This window comes from Mytilus galloprovincialis, chromosome 8 (genome assembly GCF_965363235.1).
Source record: "Mytilus galloprovincialis chromosome 8, xbMytGall1.hap1.1, whole genome shotgun sequence".
Classification (NCBI taxonomy): Eukaryota; Metazoa; Mollusca; class Bivalvia; order Mytilida; family Mytilidae; genus Mytilus; species Mytilus galloprovincialis.
In genome coordinates, this window is record NC_134845.1 from 22,810,684 (window position 1) to 22,836,800 (window position 26,117).

The window sequence follows — 26,117 nt, forward strand, 5'->3', positions numbered from 1 at the left end:
TGTTATTTATTTGTACGTGCAAGTGATTTTATGAACGTATTCCCTGTCTGACAAAATAGGAGTATAACAGGCTACGTCAAGATCAGCAATCGCTCGAATAAGATTGTATATATATAATAGTCTTAAACTCATTGTACTTTATGTGCATAATATGTGTAGAACTCTGAAGTGCGATGGGGACGCTAAAGTACGATGGTCACGCTAAAGTGCGATGGTCTTCGCTAAAGTACGATGGTCCGCGAAAGTATAGACGTAATAAACGTACTATGTATTATGAGGTGAACAGTCATTTATACAAACAAAGAAATGAACATGCCGAAAGATAAATGTAGAAAAGTGATTAACAACTTTAAACCAAATGGTAATGACTTACTTAAAGTCATAAGAAACCTCAAATTAAAAAAAATAATGCATATGTTTTTTTATAACTCAATTGTTAGTTTACATTATAAAACTTATGTACATATACTTTTTTCTGAAGAAAATTCTTAAATTTATTCATATTCAGAAGAAGTTTACTTTATTTTAATTGTTTCCTTCCAGAAAGCAATTTCCCCGACATATTTTCCGTATGCAAAGTGACCTCAGTGTGACCCATCTCGTAAAAATCCGGTGATCGAAATACGCATGGATGTCCTTAATATAAACTATTATCTGAATTTACATGTTTAACACGTGCTCAATTTCCATGTTTTTTGTTGCTTTTTTGTTGATTGTTGACAAACAGGTCTTCGGCTTCAAAACACGAAATTTAATTACCTACCATATTTTCAAAACAACACTGACCGATTGTAAAAAAAATTGACGATTATACGAAATTTATGCGAAAAAAATGAAAATTTCTTGATTAGAAGACCAAGTTTTTGATGTTTGTATGCATTGGTTCAAGAATTGGAAGAACATTATTTTTCACCGGTCACTCGTTTCTTATGACTTTAATTTAAACCTAATCGTGCTTTTTTGGCTGAGGCAAATACGCTTTTCTTTTCTTTTCTCGAGTGCTGGAATTAGGACTTGTATCCTGCATTCGATCATTTTACTATACAGATACAAAAGCATACATATAAGTATCCTTTATCTTGTTTCTATTAGAAGCTAACGAATACATTGAAATCATTGTTTATGTTGCAGTTTACGGTCCCCGTTAAAATATTGTCGATTTTAAAAGTCGGTGTTTTTATGCGTATAAGATAAATTGTCCGCTAAAACATTAGTTTGTACATTGTACATTTGTAGGAAACCTGTATTTGTACATTTTTTGTACTTGCTGCGAAAAAGGAGAAAGGTCGGAGAACATTGCATTTTTTTCTCATTTAAATTAAGAACTAAAACAATAAATGTTACACGATGAACGAATTTTTTATTTGTAATTTACAATGACGGCTGTAAAGAAGATGTTGACATTAGTGATATACTGTGTGAACGGCAAGTTACGCGAATTATCCAAATACTTATTTGATACGCCTGAATTTAAATAAAAAATCATATACAGGATATATAGATTTTTGTCACTCATAAATTACCATTTTAGCAATTATAACGGGGTCTTACTTTTAAATTTAGAAACAATCACTTCAGCCTATCGGTAATGATAAAGCCCATCACATATGTTTTAAAACCTAAGCATACAAGCTTTTGCAAAAAAGACTATTTATTAAATTCCGTGTTCTTGAACGTTTTAATTAAGCCATTTAATATTACCCTTCTGCATGGTCCATCGCACTTTAGCGTGACCATCGCACTTTAGAGTCCTACATAAGTAAACACATATGTATGAGCTTTGCTCATTATTGAAGGCCGTACGGTGAACTATATAGGTTAATTTCTGTGTCATTTGGTCTCTTGTGGAGAGTTATCTCTTTGGGAATCATAACACATCTGCTTTTTTTTTATACTTTGTGTAGTGCGGAAGAAAAATAAATACTATGTTGTAATGCGTGTGCTTTTATATGGCACATTTTTATTTTAAAATGTTTAAAGCATTCAGCATGGATAGAAGTAAGACCGATAGTCTAAAAATAACTAAACTTTGAAAGTAATTACTTACATAGAAATCCGTCGTTTAAACAAAAGGTATACGGAATTTGAAATTTTTCCAATAGAATGCGTTTTTCGGGAAAATAACGGTTATCTTCAATTGAAAGCATAGGAAGTACACCACTAATTAATGGCCCCATTGCTTTCTATGTTAAATTCCTCAATTTCGAGTGGTCACAGCTCTTTTATCTTAAGTTCAAATAAAGTGACAATCATTGCATGTCAAAGCAACACCTTCTGGTGTCCTGTACTAAAAAAATCAACATACCTTACATGGCATATAAGAACTGGTTCCCGGAACTTCGGATGTACCAAAACAGGTACTTCCGATCTGACAAAAAGGCAAAATGTACCCTCCTTTTTAAATTTCATGCCATTTTTTTATTATTCAAATTTATCAGTCAAAAATTGTTCTACAATGATCACCAGTCATGAAGCTTTCATTTGATACCAAAATTAATAAAATATTCTAAATATTTTGACAGTTATGTCCATGCGTAGGAACTATTTTGTGCTAAATATGTACTACTTTCTGGTATGTGCTTTCTGGCCGGGCCCGAATTAGTGGTGTTACACCAATATAAACATCGAAATCGAAATATTAACAAAACATTCATTTACAAGATGACTCACTTTGTGAATCACATGATTCGATAGGGATTAAACTTTGGTATCCTTCGCCTTTTTTTCATAACAAGTTTAACCCCTTCTCAATCGTACACCAATCAATGAAAGTGGTCTCGGTGGCCGTGTACACCAATTATACTCTGCAAAAAAAGAAACACATAATGGATTTTTAGGAATTTTAATACATATATTTTGAATGGAAATTTTACAATTACTACTAAAGATATTCACTCAAAAAGTGTTTGATTGAGAAAAGGACATTAAATTTTTTCGTAATTGATGAATAAAAGCCAAAATATCACAATAAGAGTTACTGCCAATGTCATTAAAGTATAAAGTAAGTACCGTGAATGACCACCTCTCGCTGCTTAGACAGCTACGCATCTCCTCGACATGGATGCTATCAATGTTCTAATGTTGTTGTGAGGAATTGCTCTCAATTCCTGTTGAAACAAATTGTGTACACCTGTCCTAAATCAGTAGTTGTCGTTTGTTTGTCATTAGTGTTTTTCGTTTTGAAGTTTTTTATATAGGTTAGACCGTTGCTTTTCCCATTTAAATGGTTTTACACTAGTTATTTTTTTGGGCCCTTTATAGCTTGCTGTTTGATGCGTGTTGAAGACCGTAATTGGACCTATAATGGTTTACCTATATAAATTGTGACTTGGATGGAGAGTGGTCTCATTGGCACTCATACCACATCTTCTTATATCTATATAAGATGAGGTTGGAGAATTCCGTCTCTGTACCGTTGAACTATTAAATTACCCGAAACATGTCCCAGTTCCGTTTTATGGTCAGTCGAATTAGTCTACACCATGACACTTCCTCCACGGAAGCTGTCCACTTCTTGGAGAAACGAGGTACTAAAACGTTCATTCATTCGCCAGTAGACTCGAGTTCTTCCATCATGTTTCTGAAGCATAAACGAGACTGACCACTGATCGAAATTTTGTGCTAGTTGCGGAACTTCCATCCTTCCAATCTGTTGCACCTTTGGACTCTATACCGTCCGTGTAACGGCCTCAAAATGGGTAAAATACAACCGTGTAGGTCTAATGTCATGTTGTTGCAGTCGATTGCGGACTGTTTGTGAGCTGATTCTTGTGTCCAAACTGCAGTGGGAGTTGCAATAACGGGTCGATTCCGTAGATGAAATACCCGGATGTAGCAACTTTGTCTAGGAGTCGTCAGGCGAGGTCATCCACTCCTTGGGTGGTCCTTTTTACACCGAGGTTTCTGGTATACGTCCCGAAAGTAGTGATCTGGTTTATATTTTTAGTTCTTGCTACTTCACTTTTGGACACTCCGGCATGGAGACGTTGAAAATATTTAGATAAGCAGGACATCTTTTTAACGTCGTGGTGAAATAAATCTTTAAACTAGGTCCTGATATGCGCTAAAATGTAACAGTTGTGTTGAGTTGACCACAAAATGCTCGTGAAAAACGTTAGCAAAATTTCGAGTCGAAAAATGTCATATGCACTTTTAGCGAGTCACAAATTTCATGTGGCAGAGAGCCAAATCAAAACAACGGGCATTTAAGGTTGAAAACTTAACTGTAAAAATTCGAAGATGCAATTGACCGTTGCATTTTTCCTTGTAAAATACACATTTTGCCATTTGAAAATTTCATCGGAGCTAAGCGTTTCTTTAATTTAATTTTTGAAAAAGTATAGTTCATCTACTGTATTATTATCCTATATATAGCTATCAACACTGAGGTTGTTAGTTCGAATCCTGCATGTGGCATGTACGTTCGATTCCAATCTTAATTGACTAGGATTGTCAGTTTTCCTGTGGAAGAACAGTCGGAAAGCAAGCCCTTAGAAACGACCGTTGTTGCAATTTCTAAATTGCCGCCAAATTATTTTTTCCGCGAAAATAACGCAATTTCAGAATGGCGGGTTTTTATCAAATGCATGGCGTGGAAGTGGTGGAGTTGGTTTTCTCATTAAGAATACATTTTAATTATTTTGATGTAAACATTCTCGACAGAAATCGAGATGATATTTTATGGATATTTCTTCAATGTAAATATGATCAGAAAGTCAAATTTTACTTTTGCATGTGTTATACTCAACCCGAACGTTCGTGTCGGGGTAATATAGGACAAGAATTTTACGACGCTTTGTTATCGCAGATATATTTATACAGTACTGGTGTTCCGAATTTCCTTTGTGGTGATTTTAACGGGCGTTCAGGATTACAACAAGACGTTGGCGATACCTCTAGACATGGTACGACCTAGACAACCTATTAGATGAAACTAAAAATGCTTTTGAAGACTATCTACTCGACTTTTTGAGAGACGCTAGGTGTTGTATGTTAAATGGTAGAGTACAAAAGAAAACGGATAACTTCACATATGTATCGCCGCAATGAAAGTTCATGTATGTTGTGAATTATATGAAAGTACCCTATGAAAAACTCACCAAAAGTTTCAAATTTTAAAGTACAACTTATATCTGATTTAGTGATTGATTACAAAATTCAATTATCGTCGAACGTCCGACTACCAGATCACTCGATTTTTATAAGCGTCACTGGTGAGTCTTATGTAGACGAAACCCGCGTCTGGCGTACTAAATTATAATCATGTTAACTATTTACACCACTGGGTCGATGCAACTGCTGGTGGACGTTTCGTTCCCAAGGATATTTATTACCAGCCCAGTAGTCAACACTTCGGTGTTGACATGAATATCAATAATGTGGTCATTTTTATAAATTTCCTGTTTACAAAACTTTAATTTTTTTGAAATACTAAGGATTTTCTTATCCCAGGCATAGAATACCTTAGCCGTATTTGGCACAACTTTTTGGAATTTTGGATTCTCAATGCTCTTCAAATTTGTACTTGTTTGGCTTTATAAATATTTTGATATGAACGTCACTGATGAGTCTTATGTAGACGAAACGTGCGTCTGGCGTACTAAATTATAATCCTGGTACCTTTGATAACTATTTACATGTGCAATTATTTTTTTCAGAATATGAGGAAATCAATAAGTTATCAGAAACAAGTCATCAGAATTCTAATACGATATCGGGAAATACATTTAACCGTAAATATAATATATCAACGATTCCTCGTGATATATTCAATAGTGAAAGATGTGTACGATCTGTTCAAAGTATAATCGACTCGATGCTACACAGGAATAACATACAAAATAGGATTAACACAATATACGAAAGCCTGGTAAAAACTTTATATGATGAAATGGACGAATATTTGGAGTACAAAGACTTTAATGAAAGTACAAACAAACGGAAACGTAACATTGGAAAACCGTATTGGAATGCCGAACTACAACAACGACTGTTAGAAACAAACAAAACCGAAAAAGAATTTCTAAAGTTCAAAGGAGATAGGAGAATACGGAAACAACTCGAAAATAACTATAAACTTAAAAGGAGAGAATTCGATAAGCGTTTAAGACAAGAAGAACGAAAATACACGGCTGAATGACTGAATAGAATAAAAACAATGAACACATCAAACCCTAAAGAATTCTGGCGGGAAATTAATAAACTTGGACCTGGAAAGGAACACACTTAAATTGATTGTGTTGTCTTAAATGATGGTGGTTATTCTAATGATACAAATATTATCCTTGGAAGATGGAAAGAAGAGTATGCTAAACTTTTTTCGGAATGAAGCGAATAATGAATTTATAGACGAAATGGAAAAATTGAACTCAAGATGGAAACAAGAACTGAGTAATATTGACATTGAAACTGGTATTGAAAATGAGCACACTGCAAACGCAATTAATGACCAGATCTCCTTAGAAGAAACTAAACAAGCTCTTCGAAGTGTTAAACTTGGTAAAGCGGTAGGAATTGATAACCTTCCAAACGAAATTTTACGTAATGATAATTTAACTAATGTATAAAAATACGAACTGTACAATACATGCTTTTGTAACGGGATAGTTCCTGATGTATTGTGTCAAAATATAATACAACCGCTTCTTAAGAAAAGGAAGGACTAAATTGTCCCCTTCACGGACACCGGCATCAACAGAAAACCAGTCAAGTAGTGTGTTTCTTGATATTCGCACAACGCTTTGCAACTTTGAGTACATATTTCTTATAGTTCTGTAGACATTTCCTTGTATACCATTTGACAATAGTTTGTTCCATAGAAGTTTTTGGTTTACGGAGTCAAACACTTTACTAAAATCAATAAAGCACAGATATGTGTTAATATTTATAGTTTTTTCGGTTACGCAAAATTGTACAAAGGGTGAAAATATGGTCAAAACAGGAACGTTATTTTCTAAAACCATTCTGTTCCTCACTAAGAAGGTTTGTGCAACTGTAGACATAAGGCTAGTGCAACGGTATGACAACGGGTCTCGGTAGCGCCCACACTTTTCGCGCTCTTCATAAACAGTCTAATCCCAGAAATCAATAACTTACACAAAGAAATTAATATAGGTGACGATATGGGAAGTTGTCTCTTGTATGCCGACGATTTAGTAATTATGTCTGACAGTGCTGATGGACTAGAATCGCAACTTGACTCTTTGCACAAATGGACAAATGATCATTTAATGACAGTTAATTACGACAAGTCTAAAGTTATGCACATTCCGAAAACTACTGTTAACCAGTGCGGTCATACTTTTATGTTTGGTGGTAAAGCATTGCAACTTACCTCAAAATATCGCTATCTTGGCCTAGTTATCTGTGAACATACCGATTTTACAACTACAGCGTATGAATTACTTACCACAGGCAGCAGAGCTCTAGGATCATTAACTTCAAAATACAATAATATGGGAAACATGGACTATATACTTACACCAAAATCTATAACAGTACAGTGTCACCGATACTTGAATGCGCATCTGCTGTTTGGGGATTTTAGAAATACAATAAATAATCTAGAAAAATTACAGTACAGAGCCATACGGACATTGTTGGGAGTTGGCAAGCACGCTCCTCTCCCAGCCTTCACAGGAGATACAGGCTGGACTCCTATACACATGAAAACTCAATGTAACATGATAAAACTATTGTGTAAATTGTGTGAAATTCCTGAATATAGGCTGTGTCGCAAAACTTTTATGTGGGATTTGAACATTTCCAACAGATATAAAAGAACATGGAGTAATGATGTAAAACCAATAATGACTAAATGTGGTCTACAAGATGTGTATTTAAATCAAAACTCAGAACGACGACCAACGGCTCATATCGTATATTGTGTTAAGAACAAACTCGTTAAACTGCATCAACAGGAATGGCTAAATGCATTGGGAGATATGCCTAAATTACGAACATATAAAACATGAAAACTGACTACAATGTAGAGCCATACTTGAACCAGATGCTCCGCAGGGCGCAGCTTTAAACGACCGCAGAGGTTGAACCCTGAACGGTTGGGGCAAGTATGGACACAACATTCAAGCTGGATTCAGCTCTAAATTTGGATTGTGATTAAATAGTTGACACCGCATAGGTTTCGGACACAGAATGAATGTGGTCTAATGAACTTAAAATATTTTGTTTGCCTTTGAGCAATTCACTATGCTGTTGAATATTAATCCTCTCAAAAAAATGTTTGAAGAAATTTTCTTTTTATTTATGAAATCTGAAATGAGAAAAATTTACGCCCCCCCCCCCAATTTTTTTCACATTACCCTTTTCCTTTTTCCAAAACTGATCTCAATTCAAATTTCTAATGGAGTTTGAAACAATAACTACTCATTTAACTCATAAAATATTAAAATGTAACAAAAGGTGCTTGTTATCACTGAATGGTAAAGATTATTTTAATTTATCAGTTGGTAGTAAAAGTGAATATACATTGTTTATTGTATAAAACAATGATTTAAGTTGATTCAACTACTATTCTGGACAAAGAAAGATAACTCCAATCAATTGAAAATTTCTTACTATTGCACAATATTGTGCAATTAGATATTTCTTGTTATTGCGCCATACTGTGCAATTGAAAATATTTGCTATTGCACAATACTGTGCAATTGAAGATTTCTTGCTATTGCACAATACTGTGCAATTGAAAATTTCTTGCTATTGCGCAATACTGTGCAATTGAAGATTTCTTGCTATTGCTGAATACTGTGCAATTGAAAATTTCTTGCTATTGCACAATATTTAATATAATAATTTTGGATCCTGTTTTGAACCAACTTGAAAACTGGGCCCATAATCAAAAATCTAAGTACATGTTTAGATTCAGCATATCAAAAAAGCCCAAGAATTCAATTTTTGTTAAAATCAAACTTAGTTTAATTTTAAAAATTAAAGAAACTACATACACAGTTAGATTTGGCATATCAAAGAACCCCAATTATTAAATTTTTGATGAAATCAAACAAAGTTAAATTTTGGACCCCGATTTGGACAAACTTGAAAACTCAACATAGTTTCAGCAAGATTCAGCATATCAACTTGAAAACTCAACATAGTTTCAACAAGATTCAGCATATCAAAGAACCCCAAGGATTCAAATTTTGTTAAAAACAAACTAATTTTAATTTTGGACCCTTTGGACCTTAATGTAGACCAATTTGAAAACAGGACCAAAAATTAGGAATCTACATACACAGTTAGATTCGGTATATCAAAGAACCCCAATTATTCATTTTTTGATGAAATCAAACAAAGTTCAATTTTGGACCCTTTGGGCCCCTTATTCCTAAACTGTTGGTACCAAAACTTCCAAAATCAAACCCAACCTTCCTTTAGTGATCATAAACCTTGTGTTTAAATTTCATAGATTTCTATTTACTTATACTAAAGTTATGGTGCGAAAACCAAGAATAATTCTTACTTGGGCCCCTTTTTTGGCCCTTAATTCCTAAACTGTTCAGCCCTCAACTCCCAAAATCAATCCCAACCTTCATTTTGTGGTCATAAACCTTGTGTTTAAATTTCAATGATTTCTATGTACTAATACTAACGTTATTGTACGAAAACCAAGAATAATGCTTATTTGGGCCCTTTTTTGGCCCCTTATTCCTAAACTAGTTGAACTAAAACTCCCAAAATCAATTCCAACCTTCCTTTTGTGGTCATAAACCTTGTGTCAAAATTTCATAGATTTCTATTTACTTAAACTAAAGTTATAGTGCGAAAACCAAGAAAATGCTTATTTGGGCCCTTTTTGGCCCCTAATTCCTAACATGTTGGGACCAAAACTCCCAAAATCATTCTCAACCTTCCTTTTGTGGTCATAAACCTTGTGTTAAAATTTCATAGATTTCTATTTACTTTTACTAAAGTTAGAGTGCGAAAACTACAAGTATTCGGACGCCGACGACGACGCAGACGACGACGACGACGTGATACCAATATACGACCAAACATTTTTTAAATTTTGCGGTCGTATAAAAAGTGTTAATCAAGACAACAACGATCAGTGATAGCCTGGATTCGAAGCGGAACTTTACATTTAGAGATCGTAATGTGCCACTTGACCAACGCCTTTGTAAAATGTGCAAGTCTCAAGCAATAGAGGACGAATCCCATCTCTTGCTGTTTTGTGAACGCTATGAACAATTACAAACAACATTATTTAAATATATCCGAGATAAGTACAACATAGACTTAACTACGCTACCAGCGAACATAAAATTAAAACATTTATTTTGTAATTACAGCAAGCTTGTTTCTAACTTTATTTTGAACTGTTTTACAATCAGTAATCTGTGATCAACTGTTAACGTGCCTTCCTATAATTTGCGAGTAAATTTGAACTATATTGATTTATTTATTTTATTTTTAATAATCAAACACAATGTACAGTGCATCATAAGCCTATTTGGCTGGCTGAAAATTACTTGTATATATAAATGTAATTGTTTGTTATAATTCAGGTTGCACTTTAATATTAAAATATTCATTCATTCATTCAAATTTGTATCTATAAGATATGAGTATAGATAGTAATATATTAATCAAAAAGTAAAATAACAACAATACCGACCTCCGAGGAATATTCAAAAGTCCTTAATCATATTCATGACTTGGTACAGACATTTTCTTGTGTAGGAAATGGTAAATTAAACCTATTTTAACTCGTTCACGTTAGTTAAAAGTGGACAGATAGTTAGAAAATAGATAAGTACTTATAATAACGTTGACAAGAAATAGTTGTATAAAAATCATGCATACACATGTTCACATTGTTTTCAAGATTTAGAATTAAGGGATCACTCCCTAGGTATTGATGTAGGTAGATATATATATATGAACATCTCAAAAGTACAAAGATTGTGTAATAAAATTTAAAGACTAAGATGATGAAAATCATTTCATGTTTTATTGTGATATTAGCACATGTATGTCATTACGTCCAAATTTGTTTGCTCATCTGAGAGACAAAGTGTCATACTTTCAAGATTGTGATCCTTATATTTAATACCTATGTTTCACCGCTGAACCTGTTTGTCAAATTGGCATCTTAATTTACGAGTCTGTAGATCTGAGGAAAACCGATCAATGTCAGATAGGTTCATGATGCGTATAACACTGTAGTAAATTTACATTTGTTTGTCGATTTACTTGTTGATACTTTGTATTCTTGTATGCATTCTTGTATGTATATTCATGTATGTATGTATTTTATTTGTTATTGAGTGACCCTTATAGGTGTAGTTTTGCAATAAAGATTTTAAAAATAATAAAACTAAATTTAATACTATACTTATTGGTATGTATAAAAAGTAAAAACACAAAAATACTGAACTCCGAGAAAAATTCAAAAAGGAAAGTCCCAAATCAAATGGCAAAATCAAAATCAAAGAACCCCAATAATTTAATTTTTGTTAAAATCAAACTAAGTTTAATTTTTGACCATTTGGACCTTAATGTAGACCAATTTGAAAACAGGACCAAAAATTAAGAATCTAAATTCACGGTTAGATTTGGCATATCAAAGAACCCCAATAATTCATTTTTTGATAAAATCAAACAAAGTTTAATTTTTGACCCCTTTTGGCCCCTAATTCCTTTTGGACCAAAACTCCCAAAATCAATCCCAACCTTCCTTTTATGGTCATAAACCTTATGTTAAAATTTCATAGATTTCTGTTTACTTATACTAAAGTTATTGTGCGAAAACCAAGAAAAATGCTTATTTGGGCCCTTTTTGGCCCTTCAATTCATTGTCTAACCAAATAGACTTGTATCAGTCAAGGATTCATGGAGTTACATTTTCGTCACAACCTAACTAAATTCTCTTAAAAATTAAAAACCTAGCAAACTGAACAAAAATCAATAAAGTAAAATTACTAGTCACAAACGTCGCAGCTTTATTAGCAACACACCCACTTGCTTCTGTATGACTTTGAGGCATTTCTGGAGCTCCCTCTGATGGTAACAACGTCTCAAATGCAGACCAGATTCGACTGAACCATTCCAAACCAGTATGAGATGATCCTGGGTATATGTTAACCCAAACATTATGATTTATGGTAAAACCAGGGGTATTTGATATCATCTCTGCAGCTTCAACAGTTGACTGTGTTAGTTTGTAAGGGCTGGCACTTTCTTCACTCCCTAAAAATATATAGATAAGTAAACCTAGTAATTTTTAAGCTGAATCGTTTTTAAAAAAACAGGTATTTCCTTTTTATATGTATGTACTGAATTGTTGATAATTATATTGGCTATATCTAATAATGTTGGATTTTTTTCCCATTTGAAATATATGACTAGTTGTTTAAAAGTGTATATATAAAAAAGAAGATGTGGTATGGTTGCATGAGACAACTCTCCATAAGAGACCAAAATGACACAGAAATTGAAGGCCGTACATTGACCTATAATGGTTTACTTTTATAAATTGTTATTTGGATGGAAATTCGTCTCATTGGCACTCACACCACATCTTCCTATATCTATATATAGGCCACCGTGCGGCCTTCATCAATGAGCAAAACCCATACCGCAAGGTCAGCTATAAAAGACCCCGAAATGGCAATGAAAAACAATTCAAACGAGAAAACTAACTTATGTATGTACAAAAATGAACGAAAAACAAATATGTAACACGTAAACAAACGACAACCACTGAATTACAGGCTCCTGACTTTGAACACACACAAACATACATAATGTGGCGGGGTTAAACATGTTCGTGGGATACCAACCCTCCCTCTAACCTGAGACAGTGGTATAACAGTACAACATAAGAACGAACTATAAAAGTCAGTTGAAAAAGGCGTAACTCATCAGATGGACAAAAATACAAGTGGACGTGGCTAGGTACTTGTACATCCCAACAACAAAAGGTACAAATCTGAGAGAACTCGCAGTTAACTGACAGCTAGTTCAAAGCCACTAACAATTAACTTAAAAAAATCATGCATCTAAGACTAAATTATCAATCCGTACACATCCAACATCCAATGGATTTAGTGTAAAGACGTCATAAACAGTCAGAGAGAAAACATGACCTTTATAAGCTATTATGTTTCGCGACTGTGTTATTTAAACCAAATTAAAACGTTTCCTAAAATAATTGCATACTACTTAAAATTATATTTGAATTGTTTATCGTAAATTATATTGTTTGTGAACATTATACATGAAAGCTAATTTTGTCGAAATGTAAATGTATGTATAAGTTAAATTGTAACTGAACAATAAACAGTGCATGCAAATTAAGACAATAAACTCATCATAGATACCAGGACTAAATTTAGTATATACGCCAGACGCGCGTTTCGTCTACAAAAGACTCATCAGTGACGCTCGAATCCAAAAAAGTTAAAAAGGCCAAATAAAGTACGAAGTTGAAGAGCATTGAGGACCAAAATTCCTAAAAGTTTTGCCAAATACAGCTAAGGTAATCTATGACTGTGGTAGAAAAGCCTTAGTGTTTCAAAAAATTCAAAAATTTGTAAACCGTAAATTTATAAATATAACCATATCAATGACAATTCATGTCAGCACAAAAAGTGCTGACTACTGGGCTTGTGATACCCTCGGGGAAATAAATCTTCACCAGCAGTGGCATCGACCAAACGATCACCACGCTGTTAAGCGAATGGTTTACAGCGATATGACTGCCAATAGTATACAACCTGGTGGTAGACAAATCCTCTTGAATTTCATGAAAGCGCTGTGAAGTCTATCCTTGAACTTCATTTACATTAGATTGTGTAAGTGATTGGCATTCGTCCATTGTTTCCAGATGGTCTTTATGAGATATTTTTATCAAAACAATTGCAAAAAGACGGTTAGCAGCCCTCAAACAAGTTGAAACCCGGCACATTCTGTATTTGCCTGTGCCAAGTCAGGTGCCTATAATTCAGTGGATGTCGTTAGTTGGTGTATATCATGTTTGTTATTCCTTCAATGTTTTGTATATAAATCAGGCCGTCAGTATTTTTTCATTTGAAATCTTTTGTCGTGTCGGAATCTTTTATAGTTTACATTATAAAGTTAAAGGTTTTCGGTGACCTATAGTATGTTGCTAACATCTATGCATTTGAACTATTGTTGATAGTTATCTTATTGGCAGTTAAATCACATATTGGTTTAATATTGTAGATGTATCAGCATTAATTTGTTTTACTTTCAACTAATATGACGGGTTTCATTATTCTTGTGATGTATCTTATCGTATATTTGATTGTTCATACGTTTTTTTCGAGCTCCTGGGTGAGAGCAGATCGAAATGTACTAATGTTTATGTATGCATCAAACGTGTCCTTAACTTTTAATTTTATAGTAAAGCTTCTATTAGCTTCAGTTACCTGCATCTAATACTATCTTCTGAGGGAATCTACTTTGTTGAAAAGATTGGTCTCTGAGAGTGTTATTTATGAAATCAAAGTCGCAAGTATTTAAAGTTGTATTATTAATAGGCCACCATAATGACGGGCTTTGGCAAGCAGCTAATCCGAAAATTGTTGATCGTGTCCATGCAGCATAACATGACATTAAGCCACCAAGAGAATACCCCATTACTCCTGTATTAGGTTGGTCTATCAGGATACGGTTATTTGCAAGTTCTTGTGCTTTAGGGCGAATTTTGTCTATGAAGAAGTTAAGTAAACGATCACCAAATCCTTCGATGTTATCACGTTTACCACATTTGTCTTTCATCAGCCTGTACATTGAAATAAACATTATAGATTAAAAATTGCGTGTACCAAATAATGCTTTCAAAATAAATCGAACCAACATGTTCTTTTCTTTATAATGTTGCACTGACGCACATGGTACTATATGACAATTGTTTTATGTTTGTTTGAAATAATTTTAAAGTTCTGTCAACTTTAAATAACTGTGTAGCCACAGACAACAAATTTGATATTGTCAAAGTCCATAAATCATTGTTATTAATTTTTTTTAGTGAAACCATTAATTAGATAAGGTAGACAGTTTGCAATATTTGATTAATCAAATATGCTAACATTACTTAACATATTTTTAAAGTTCGAACTGTGATTTCCAAACAATGTAATTTTTTTTTTCTAATTGTTAATAGGCGTTTGCTTTGTCGTTGTGATTTTCTGAATGAATGTTTCACTTTATAAATGTATATAAGAATATGTGGTATGAAAATCGATAAGACAACTCTCATTCCAAGTCACATTGTACAAAAAATTAACAATTATATTAGGTCAAAAATTGAAAAACAACACGTTTAATAATTTCTTGCGTCCGAAGCACTTTTCTTGATTAACCTTCATCAGGAAAGCTCTAAGTCAAACATTTGAAATCCGAAGATGTATAAGTACCGAAACCCTTGAAGAGCTATATGTCAAACATACCTAAAATAAAAAGCCAAATTCATCTAAAGCCAACTTTGCCTGAGGGAGGTGAAACCTTAGTTTCTTAATAATTTGAAAATTTATAAACGGACAATTTTAGTAAAGTTTGTTAAATCATGTCAGTACCTAAATTCTTACCGCTGAGCTGATGATACCCTCTGACTGAAAGTCCACCAGCAGAGTCAAAGTGCAGCCATATATGTGTTGTGTTGAAGTTAAGATTACAGAAATATCATTGAATCTCACGAGATTTCGTGCATATATTGGGTCAAACTACTGATTAACATTTTTCATTGAACAAGACATGATGAGTATTTACCTTTGGTATTCATCAACTGTATAATTAGCTGGCAAGCAGTTGTCGCACAAATCATAAAAAGTCCCGTTAGCGCATACCAGAAAAGTTCCTGGAACAGGTGTCAGTAAAAAGAACCGTTCACGATCTGGTTGATAATCACCGTATCCAATGATGATAAACTCTTTTGTGGTTCCAGTATCAGCTAATAGTTTATCGACAATAGGGGCCAGTAACTCAGAGTAGCCACCTGGATATAAATCAAAGACAAGCAAATTCGGGTATTTCTTATAAGTGTTTTCGTTAAAACTTGGTGGAAAATACAAATAAATCTGGCGTTCCTTTCCGATTTCTGAAGAATTAATGGAAAAATTTGAGGTCTGTCCTACTTTTGAGTAGAACCACGGATATACCTTAAACATAGGTTTTTCGTGGAAATAAGAAGAAGGCATTGATACGGGTAAATCTACAGCGAAATTGCCACCAATCATATTAGTTTTGTCTGCAATCAAAATTCGATATTCAAGTTTGGTAGTTATTGTTATGTCATTTGAACACTCTTGACATCGAAAGCCATCATCCGATGACGTAAAATTGAACTTTATTTCCCATGTATCAGTCGATGTTTTTGTCATTTTCATTCCTGTCGTCCAATTTAAGCCAAGCCCATTTCCTCTAATGTATAACATTTTGTTTTTAGTTTCCTGAAATACAAATGTTTACATGTTGTGCATAATACTATATATTTATGATGATTCTTCGGGCACTATAATAATACACCAAAAGCAATATCATCAATGAAAATTATTTATATTTTAAAACTCCTTACAGGCATTTTTTATGCAGTTATACATGTATGTAAAAAATTAAAAGTAGATCTTTTCTCCTAATATTGGACATCATTCATATGTATTGCAATCAATATAAATTATTCTACCAAATTACTTGTTGAAAAACTGAGGTAAACCTTTTAGCTTTACCATAAATTAACAGAGGTATGGTCGTATATATAAACATGAAGATGTGGTATGATTTCCAATCACAAAACTCATCAAAAGAGACCAAATGACACAGAAAATAACAAGTTTAGTTTACCGTAAGGCCTTCACAATGAGCAAAACTCATACCGCATATTCAGCTATTCAAGGCCCAGAAATGTCAAATGCAAAACAATACAAACAAAACTAACAGCCTAGGGAATGCAAACAAACAAATATGTAACACAACAACAAAGGACAACCACTTAATTACAGAGTCTAGATTCGGAACGGACACATACATACAGAATTTGCGTAGAGGAAACATGGTAACGGGATCCCCCCTTAACCTTGGATAGTGGAGTAACAGTACAACTTAAAAAAAATGGTTTATTTTTAGGTCAAGTGACTTCAAAAGTCACATTGTACAATCAACCTACGGTCTGTTACTAAGTCATACTAGAGTGTTTATTTGTATGAATTAATTTGCTTTATCTGTTAACATATCAATAAACTGTGACAAAATGATTGACGTATTTTTACCTTGATATTTATCTCCGGGTATTTAGCTATTATCCGAAACTCTAGGTCGGATCTTGGCCTAGACTGGACCTCCGTTAAGCACTGTCCTCCCATGCAATACCCATGCTTGCCTCCTTGTGTTACACATGCAAGAGTCTCATTACAACGACAGTCAACATTCCAAATCAAAATGTAAACAAAACAGCATATCTGTAAAACCTGAAAGTCATAATTTATTAAGAAAAATTAATACACCTCTTTGTTTTAACATGTCCGCAACAAATACTAAGTTTTCAATATTTTTATATTTTGCTTTGCTTATGGGATTTTGTGTACATATATTTATTTTATATTTTAATGGTAATAGTTCTACATGCAACATGTAAACCCGACAAAGTAGCAGAAAACATGACGTCATGACATGCTGGTGCTTGATTTTCCAGGCTGAAAGTAACTGTTCAATATATAGTTGTCCCTATTAAGTCAAACAAAATGTTGAAAAAGATTGATAAATATAGTTTAACGCAAGCCTTGTACACTCGTGTCAAACTAAATGGACGATGAAAACTATGTATGCATGCAACTAGTTATCAAAGGTACCAGGATAATAATTTAATACGCCAGACGCAACATGTGTTGCTGATGGTTAACTTTGTTTCAATATAGATATAAGAAAGCTCACATTGAGAAACGTGAATTTATTCCTTTTTTATTGTCTAGAGATCAATCGACGACTACCATCAACCAACACTGTCAATTTCTGAATATGCAGCCCATATTATGGAGGAAACCTACTTTTATATAGTGTGTCTCCTTTAATTTATGTTCAAACTTTGAATTTTTCAGTGATTAGACATAATCTTTACAACAGAACATGAATTATATTAAAAAAAAAAATAAAAATCAATGCGTATATTAATTTACTGAAATTTAATAAAGCAATGTTTATCAATGTACCCTACAATATTTAGTCACCTAGTGTTATTTTGATTCTAACACTTTTGTTTCTTTTTCATATATTTTAAATAATATTTTTCAGAGTTTGCAATGTATAAGACAAATGACTCAATGCTATATTTATTTGTTTGTTCTATTGGGCTTATTGACATAGTTTATAACTGCTGATATTATTACTTTGTCAAATGACCTGATAAATACCTGGGTTTCTATTAAACATCTCATAATAAATGTCATATATCTTTGTCATCTTTTTGTAGTCATTCATACCTTTTTTGTTAAAAAGGATGTCGTTCAAGTATCTAAATTTAGATACGAGATTCGATTGATAACAAGTTTAAAATTCTGAAAAAATTGTTTGTATTATAAATCTATTGCATGTTGAAACCGTCTTGTACATGGAACTTCCTTACACTGTGCGCACTGAACAGTAATAATTGTAAATTAAGATCCGTGACTGGTTGCTATGTTTGAGCGTTTGATTTTGTCATTTGATTACGGACTTTCCGTTTTGAATTTTCCTCGAAATTCAGTATTTTGTAATTTTACTTTTTACAAACTGATACGAGCTGGATGATTAACAAAATTAATGTTGAACTTGTCATGACGACAAATTATTTCTTTTCAACACACTATAGGTAGATCAAGCAATTTTTGAAAAGAGGACTCCAATACTTTTTGTTGTAGAGTGTTATGTAGAAATAACGGCTTTATAATAGTTTGAAAATGGGGAGATGAGAGAACAATCTTAAAAGTATTTTTTTTTTACAAATCATAAACAATCGAACTTTAACATTTACAACGTTAAAAAGGCTATATTGGATAAAAAACAAGACTTATTAAATACAGACAATAAAATCCAACATTAAAGAATATTTCGTGCATGAGAAGAGGTTCTTGGAAATGTCAGTTTTATAGTTGTTTGGGGTTTTTTTTGCCGTATTTAGTCATGTAAATGTACATGTATGTGTTACCCCACGAGTTGAACTATACTGTTGAAGAGAAGTTATCATTTGTTATGAAATGTAAAATAAACTTATGTTTGTTTCTGGCTAAATTATTTGTTTTATGTTCATTATTTTGTACATAAATAAAGGCAACAGTAGTATACCGCTGTTCAAAACTCATAAATCCATGGACAAAAAACAAAATCGGGGTAACAAACCAAAACCGAGCGAAACGCATTAAATATAAGAGGAGAACAACGACACAACATCGAAACGCAACACACACAGAAACAGACCAATCATCAGACAAAACACCACGAGAATAACAAATGTAACATGAAAACCAAATACATGAATTTGGGATAGACAAGTATTAGTTAGGCCGTTAGTTTTATTGTTGGAATTCTTTTTCATTTGTCATTTCTGGTTCTTTTATAGCTGCCTAAGCGGTATGAGCATTAGTTATTGTTGAAGGCCATACGGTGACCTATTGTTAATGTCTGTGTCATTTGGTCTGTTCATGTTGAGAGTTGACTCATTTCCAATCATATCACATCTTCTTTTTTAGCTCACCTGGCCCACAGGGTCAAGTGAGCTTTTCTCATCACTTGTCGTCCGTCGTCCGTCGTCGTTAACTTTTACAAAAATTTTCTCCTCTGAAACTGCTGGGCCAAATTTAACCATACTTGGCCACAATCATCATTGGGGTATCTAGTTTAAAAATGTGTTCGTTGACCCGCCAAACCAACCTAGATGGCCGCCATGGCAAAAAATAGAACATAGGGGTAAAATGTATATTTTGGCTCATAACTCTGAAACCAAAGTATTTAGACCAAATCTGACTGGGGTAAAATTGTTTATCAAGTCAAGATCTATTTGCCCTGAAATTTTCAGATGAATTGGACAACTGGTTGTTGGGTTGCTACCCCTGAATTGGTAATTTTAAGGAAATTTTGTCGTTTTCGGTTATTATCTTGAATATTATTATAGATAGAGATTAACTGTAAACAACAATAATGTTTAGCAAAGTAAGATCTACATATATACATTTTGTAGGTCAAATGACCAAAATGGTCAATTGACCTCTTAAGGAGTTATTGCCTTTTATAGTCAATTTATAATAAATTTCATTAAATTTTGGTAAGTTTTTACAAAATATTTTCCTCTGTAACCATAGGGCCAAGTTCATTACAGATAGAGAAAATTGTAAGTAGCAGGAATGTTCAGTAAAGTAAGATCTACCAACACATCACCATCAGTAAATACAATTTTGTCAGGAATCTATACGTATGGAACGCCGTAGCTGCCTTATGTGTACTTGTTTTTAGATACGCTTATACTTTTCAATATATGCACATAGTTTTTCTATATATGCACATACTTTTTCTCTATATGCACATAGTTTACTTTATATGCACATAGTTTACTTTATATGCACATAGTTTTTCTATATATGCACATAGTTTTTCTATATATACACATAGTTTTACTATATATGCACATACTTTTTCTCTATACGCACATACTTGTTCTCTATATGCACATAGTTTACTTTATATGCACATAGTTTTTCTCTATATGCACATCTGTTACTTATTCGTTTTTAATGCGCGGAGTATACGGTTGCACTTTGCATTAAATCGTTTTTCAATTGTGTTCATGTCTCTGGTGGTAACAATGTGTTCTTACAGATGAAATGACCCTATAAGCGCGATTGCAACCGTTCCAGTGCTCGGTTAATACCCTGTTACTTATTCACTTATAATACGTTTGTTGTACGTTGCACCTTTTAAAAAATAAATTCAATTGTGCCCATGTCTCTTGGTGTAACAATGTGTTCTTAGAGATGAAATGACCCTATTAGCGCGCATGTACCCGTTCCAGCGCTCGGTTGACACCCTGTTATCTATTCGTTACCTATTCGTTACCTATTCACTTATAATACGTTTGTTGTACGTTGCACCTTTTAGAAAAGGATTTTCAATTGTGTTCATGTCTCTGGTGGTAACAATGTGATCTTAGAGATTGAATGACCCTATTAGCGCGTATGTACCCGTTCCAGCGCTCGGTTAATACCCTGTTACCTATTTGTTACCTATTAGTTACCTATTCACTTATAATACGTTTGTTGTACATTGCACCTTTTAGAAAAGGATTTTCAATTATGTCCATGTCTCAGGTGGTAACAATGTGTTCTTAGAGATGAAATAACCTTATTACTGCGTATGTACCCGTTCCAGCGCTCGGTTAATACCCTGTTACCTATTTGTTACCTATTCGTTACCTATTCACTTATAATACGTTTGTTGTACATTGCACCTTTTAGAAAAGGATTTTCAATTATGTCCATGTCTCAGGTGGTAACAATGTGTTCTTAGAGATGAAATAACCCTATTACTGCGTATGTACCCGTTCCAGCGCTCGGTTAATACCCTGTTACCTATTCGTTACTTATTCGCTTATAATACGCTTGTAATACTTTTTATGTGTAGTGTAGTATGTTCAGACTTATGTTTGTTTGTACGTTTTGGATGATTTTGTTTAAATATTCCATGTGTAATGGCAGTGTAAACATTCAGAGTTTGAATTTATTAGAATAGTAAATTTAACATTTAAGAGAAAGCTGTACTTGTCACAAAGCTGCCACCAAAAAATAGGGACATTGATTTAATCTACAATTTTCTATGCCAATGATAAATGTTCATTAAGAAGAGCAAATTTTTATCTTTTATTCATCATATTTGATTTTCAACCATATTTGTCAGGGTTCTCCAAGGAAAATATGTGCAAAAGCAGAAACATGTAAATACTTTAATTTTATATAACAGGTAACAGGTTATTTACCGAGCGCTGGAACGGGTACATGCGTGCTAATAGGGTAATTTCATCTCTAAGAACACATTGTTACCACCTGAGACATGGATAAAATTGAAAATCCTTTTCTAAAAGGTGCAACGTTCAACAAACGTATTAAAAGTGAATAAGTAACAGGGTATTAACCGAGCACTGGAACGGTTGCAATCGCGCTTATAGGGTCATTTCATCTGTAAGAACACATTGTTACCACCAGAGACATGAACACAATTGAAAAACGATTTAATTCAAAGTGCAACCGTATACTCCGCGCATTAAAAACGAATAAGTAACAGATGTGCATATAGAGAAAAACTATGTGCATATAAAGTAAACTATGTGCATATAGAGAACAAGTATGTGCGTATAGAGAAAAAGTATGTGCATATATAGTAAAACTATGTGCATATATAGAAAAACTATGTGCATATATAGAAAAACTATGTGCATATAAGGTAAACTATGTGCATATAAAGTAAACTATGTGCATATAGAGAAAAAGTATGTGCATATATAGAAAAACTATGTGCATATATTGAAAAGTATAAGCGTATCTAAAAACAAGTACACATAAGGCAGCTACGGCGTTCCATATATACGTGTCCTTTGTTTAGTATGTACATAGACCAAGGTGAGCGACACATGCTCTTAAGAGCCTCTAGTTTTTCATAATCATTAAACTACAATGTAGATGTTCTTTTTTTTTGTTCGATGTTAGTGTGTACTGGATTTCGTTATCTGCATCTATATTGTACATGCTCTTCTCTACTGTGTTATACTCTTTCTATAGCTTTTTTTTTTTAAATTTTCCTTATTTTAAAATCATTATCTTCATCATAATCTCAATCTGAATCTGAACATTACTATCTAGGCTTGCTACAATTCCCTTTCTTTTGTTTCTTTCTTACTAATTTATATGTTTACTGATAACTGCCAGTCTACAGTTGCCCTTGGAGAAAATCCTTCCTTCTGCAGATGTCAGTATAATGGTATTCTCCTAGTTACAGCTGGCTGCAGTAAAATTGTTAAAGGGGCAAAATTGAAAAAAAAAAAAAAAATAGGAAGGGACATGTCGCAAGTCTTATTAATGTCTTAAAGATTATCATTGTCGTTCTTTGTATGCATCATCTTAGAAATGAGGACGCTGTCAACATAGAAAAAGTCGTATATAAATAAATGTCTTTTCATTTCTGTCGACTCTTTGGCCTTTGCCAAGTGGGTTATGTAAACAGACTTGTTATCCTAATCTTCTAGTTTCGTTGGTATATACAGTCACTTAACACGGATATCAGACCGCGTAGAATCATAAATTTTACTCTTTAATGAAATTACAATTGCAAACAAGGAAGTAAAAGTTACTGTAGATAAAAGCTATAAATAAACATGATTTTGCGTTGTTTATTGCGTAATACATGTTTATCAACTTGTCTTTCATTCATGAAGGTGTTTTAAAGCTCATTTCTTTGGCTAGAGTTATTACAGTATAAAAATATATATATATATATAAGTATATGTATATATAAAACGGTCTGAAAATTGTTTTACCAGTAGTCGGTTATTTATTAAGCAAAACACTGGCACATAGCTAACGGATGTTTAAAATACTGTTAGTGCATAATATCGTCATTTTTGTCCTTCCCTACGCCTACATGTATATCACCCTGCTCTGTCGCTCCGTAATTCTCGTATCAAGGCTTCAAAACGAGACCAGGCATTATCAGCGACGTCACAATGTGAGAGGAGAAGTAGTCAGCGACGTCACAATGCGAGAGGAGACGTTATCAAGCTTGCTTTCGTCAAGCGTAAAACTGTCTTAGGGAGAGGGAAAAGACCAGTAATAGAACGATAAACAGATAATCGGGTTTTCTTCTTATAGATATCGTAAAATATCAACCGCTCGACATAATGTGTAACTTTTTAGCTCGTTCGCTGCGCTTCCTCGCCAAAAAGGTTCACATTGTGGCTCGCGGCTGATATATAACGATATCAATGTGTAGAAAACCCGATAATCTATATATACATGATATACAAATCAAAATAAATACATTTCATGCGCGTCTTCGGAAACTCAGTTTCAAGTTATTATTGAAACGAATTTTCTCTACTAAAACTGTAGAATTAAACTTCATTATTTTTAATTTGCTATCATTACATGAATAGCAGGTACATGTGTTATGTAATTATACTTTAAAACGTTCCAGTTTTATAGATGAAAATAAGATAATAATAATTACTATTTAAATAAATAAACAACATTATTTTCACATAACTCAAACTTACCTTTGATAGCATTATATCTTCCGTTGTTTAAGTTGAACTTCACTCTTCACTGCGTTTTGTCATATTGGTGTAAAAACTATTTTGTTATTTCACAACTTAGATTTTTACATTAAACATATACTGTGTCGAACATCAATTCCGGGGTCAATCTATTATGAGATATTACACTCAACTTCAGCTTGTTAAACTGAAAGTCGGCAAGGTTAAATGTTATCACTAGTATTTATCTGATTATGAAGTATAAAAAAAATATCTTTAAAACAAATGTGAATTAATTTTGTATAATATACATAAATGTATGATTCTCCAAAAATCATGATAATGGATGCAAATTGATTTTAAATCATGAAAGATTTATTTTGGAATAGATAGGCTGTTGCTTCTTTAATGACCGATTGCTTGATATAAAATAAGCATTCAGTGATCCACTGACTTGTTTTTGGTGTAAAATCAGTACATGCAGGGCCAGGACTTCGAAAGATTATAATTAACGAACCATCACCTATGGTACGCCTGGACCACTTTTATAACTAAATTTTGATTATCGTTCCTTGTGTAACAAGGATATATATTTCTTTAACGTTAGATAAGTAATGTTAATGTGTTTGTATAAAACTTTGATAAACTATACACTCGCTAAAAATGCGTCTACAGTTTATCGTTTGTCGTTTGTTTAAACACACACTGCATTTCTTTCTAACTTTAACATTGAATCAATTATCTATTCATATTTTTTCCCACTAACAAACATTGATTCTGACGAAAGAAACAGAGGTATTGTCCTGAAGTACCTCAAATGTAGGTTGTACTAGGAACATGTAGGCTATATGCCCTCCTTTCTTTCAGTGCTGCAATTTTACTTTCATTATATGGAGACAAAGAACTGACAATAAAATTATATATGCACAGAATTTCTGTGTGTCTAAATCAACTTTTACAAAAGCTATTGTCCACGTAATATTAAGTTTGTTTACAATTTTGACAGTTCAAACAGGGACAGTAAACACTGATTGAACGATGCATTGTTTCTACTTTTGTAAGAATAACAAACGGCAAAAAAAACTTTGGTTAGAAAGAGTTGCACTGCCCTTGATGTATATGGCAGCATGTTTACATCGGCTCCAGTAAAATGTGATTTTGCAAATGTTTGCAACTGTTTTTGAGCAGTAAACTTATGGTAAAGTGGTTTAATAAACTTCAATGGCATCAAATCAAGAGCCTGAACAGCCAAAGAAAAAGAAAAAAACCGGATAAGAAGTAAAAACAAAGACGAGCCGATTCCGGGTGCGTTTGATTTGTCCGCCATTTTAAATTTACAACAAACATTTCCATTAATCAATAATATGAATAGCCAACCTTACATGAACAATAACACAAATTTCCACAACATGTCCATGCCTATGATGTCATAACCTTTTGTAACGTCGCCTACGCAGCAATTCCAAATGGGGGCTCCGTATATGCTCTGTCCCACACAAACGCAAACGAGCCCACCTCAATGGGCAACCGAACTGTTACCGAAATTCGAAGCTATGTCAGTTAAAATAAACAGTATTGATGAAATAAAAAGTGTAGTTAACATTATTGATTTTAAATTGCGTGAAATGAAAGGTGATATAAATAAACTATCCAAACGTGTACTTGATGTAGAAACAAGCCAAAACTTCATATCCAAATCATTCGATGAAAACATTAAAATGCATAAAAAACAAACAAAAAGATAGAATCTGATATTAAAAAACTTGCAACAGAGTGTGAAGCTTTGCCCAATATATGTTATTTATTAAGCGTGACTCTAAAAACTTCAAAAGTCAACTTCAGAAAATTTTCAAAGCAAATGAAAAGCTCAACA

General features: G+C 33.3%; 1 protein-coding gene across 2 annotated transcripts; it reads right to left on the reverse strand.

Annotated features, from left to right (window-relative positions):
- Positions 1-11,120: 11,120 nt before the first annotated feature.
- LOC143085336 (uncharacterized) lies at positions 11,121-24,409 on the reverse strand. 2 transcript variants are annotated; one of them, XM_076261619.1, is made up of 5 exons: positions 24,266-24,409; positions 17,250-17,447; positions 15,754-16,433; positions 14,412-14,767; positions 11,121-12,207 (listed from the first exon to the last, which is right to left on the reverse strand). In XM_076261619.1, the coding sequence occupies exons 1-5, from the start codon at positions 24,275-24,277 to the stop codon at positions 11,879-11,881; spliced, it is 1,575 nt and encodes a 524-aa protein (XP_076117734.1). In that variant the 5' UTR covers positions 24,278-24,409; the 3' UTR covers positions 11,121-11,878. The 2 variants fall into 2 exon arrangements, with proteins under 2 accessions (XP_076117734.1, XP_076117733.1); XM_076261618.1 differs by lacking the exon at positions 24,266-24,409 and adding an exon at positions 18,387-18,425.
- Between the last annotated feature and the right edge of the window lie 1,708 nt (positions 24,410-26,117).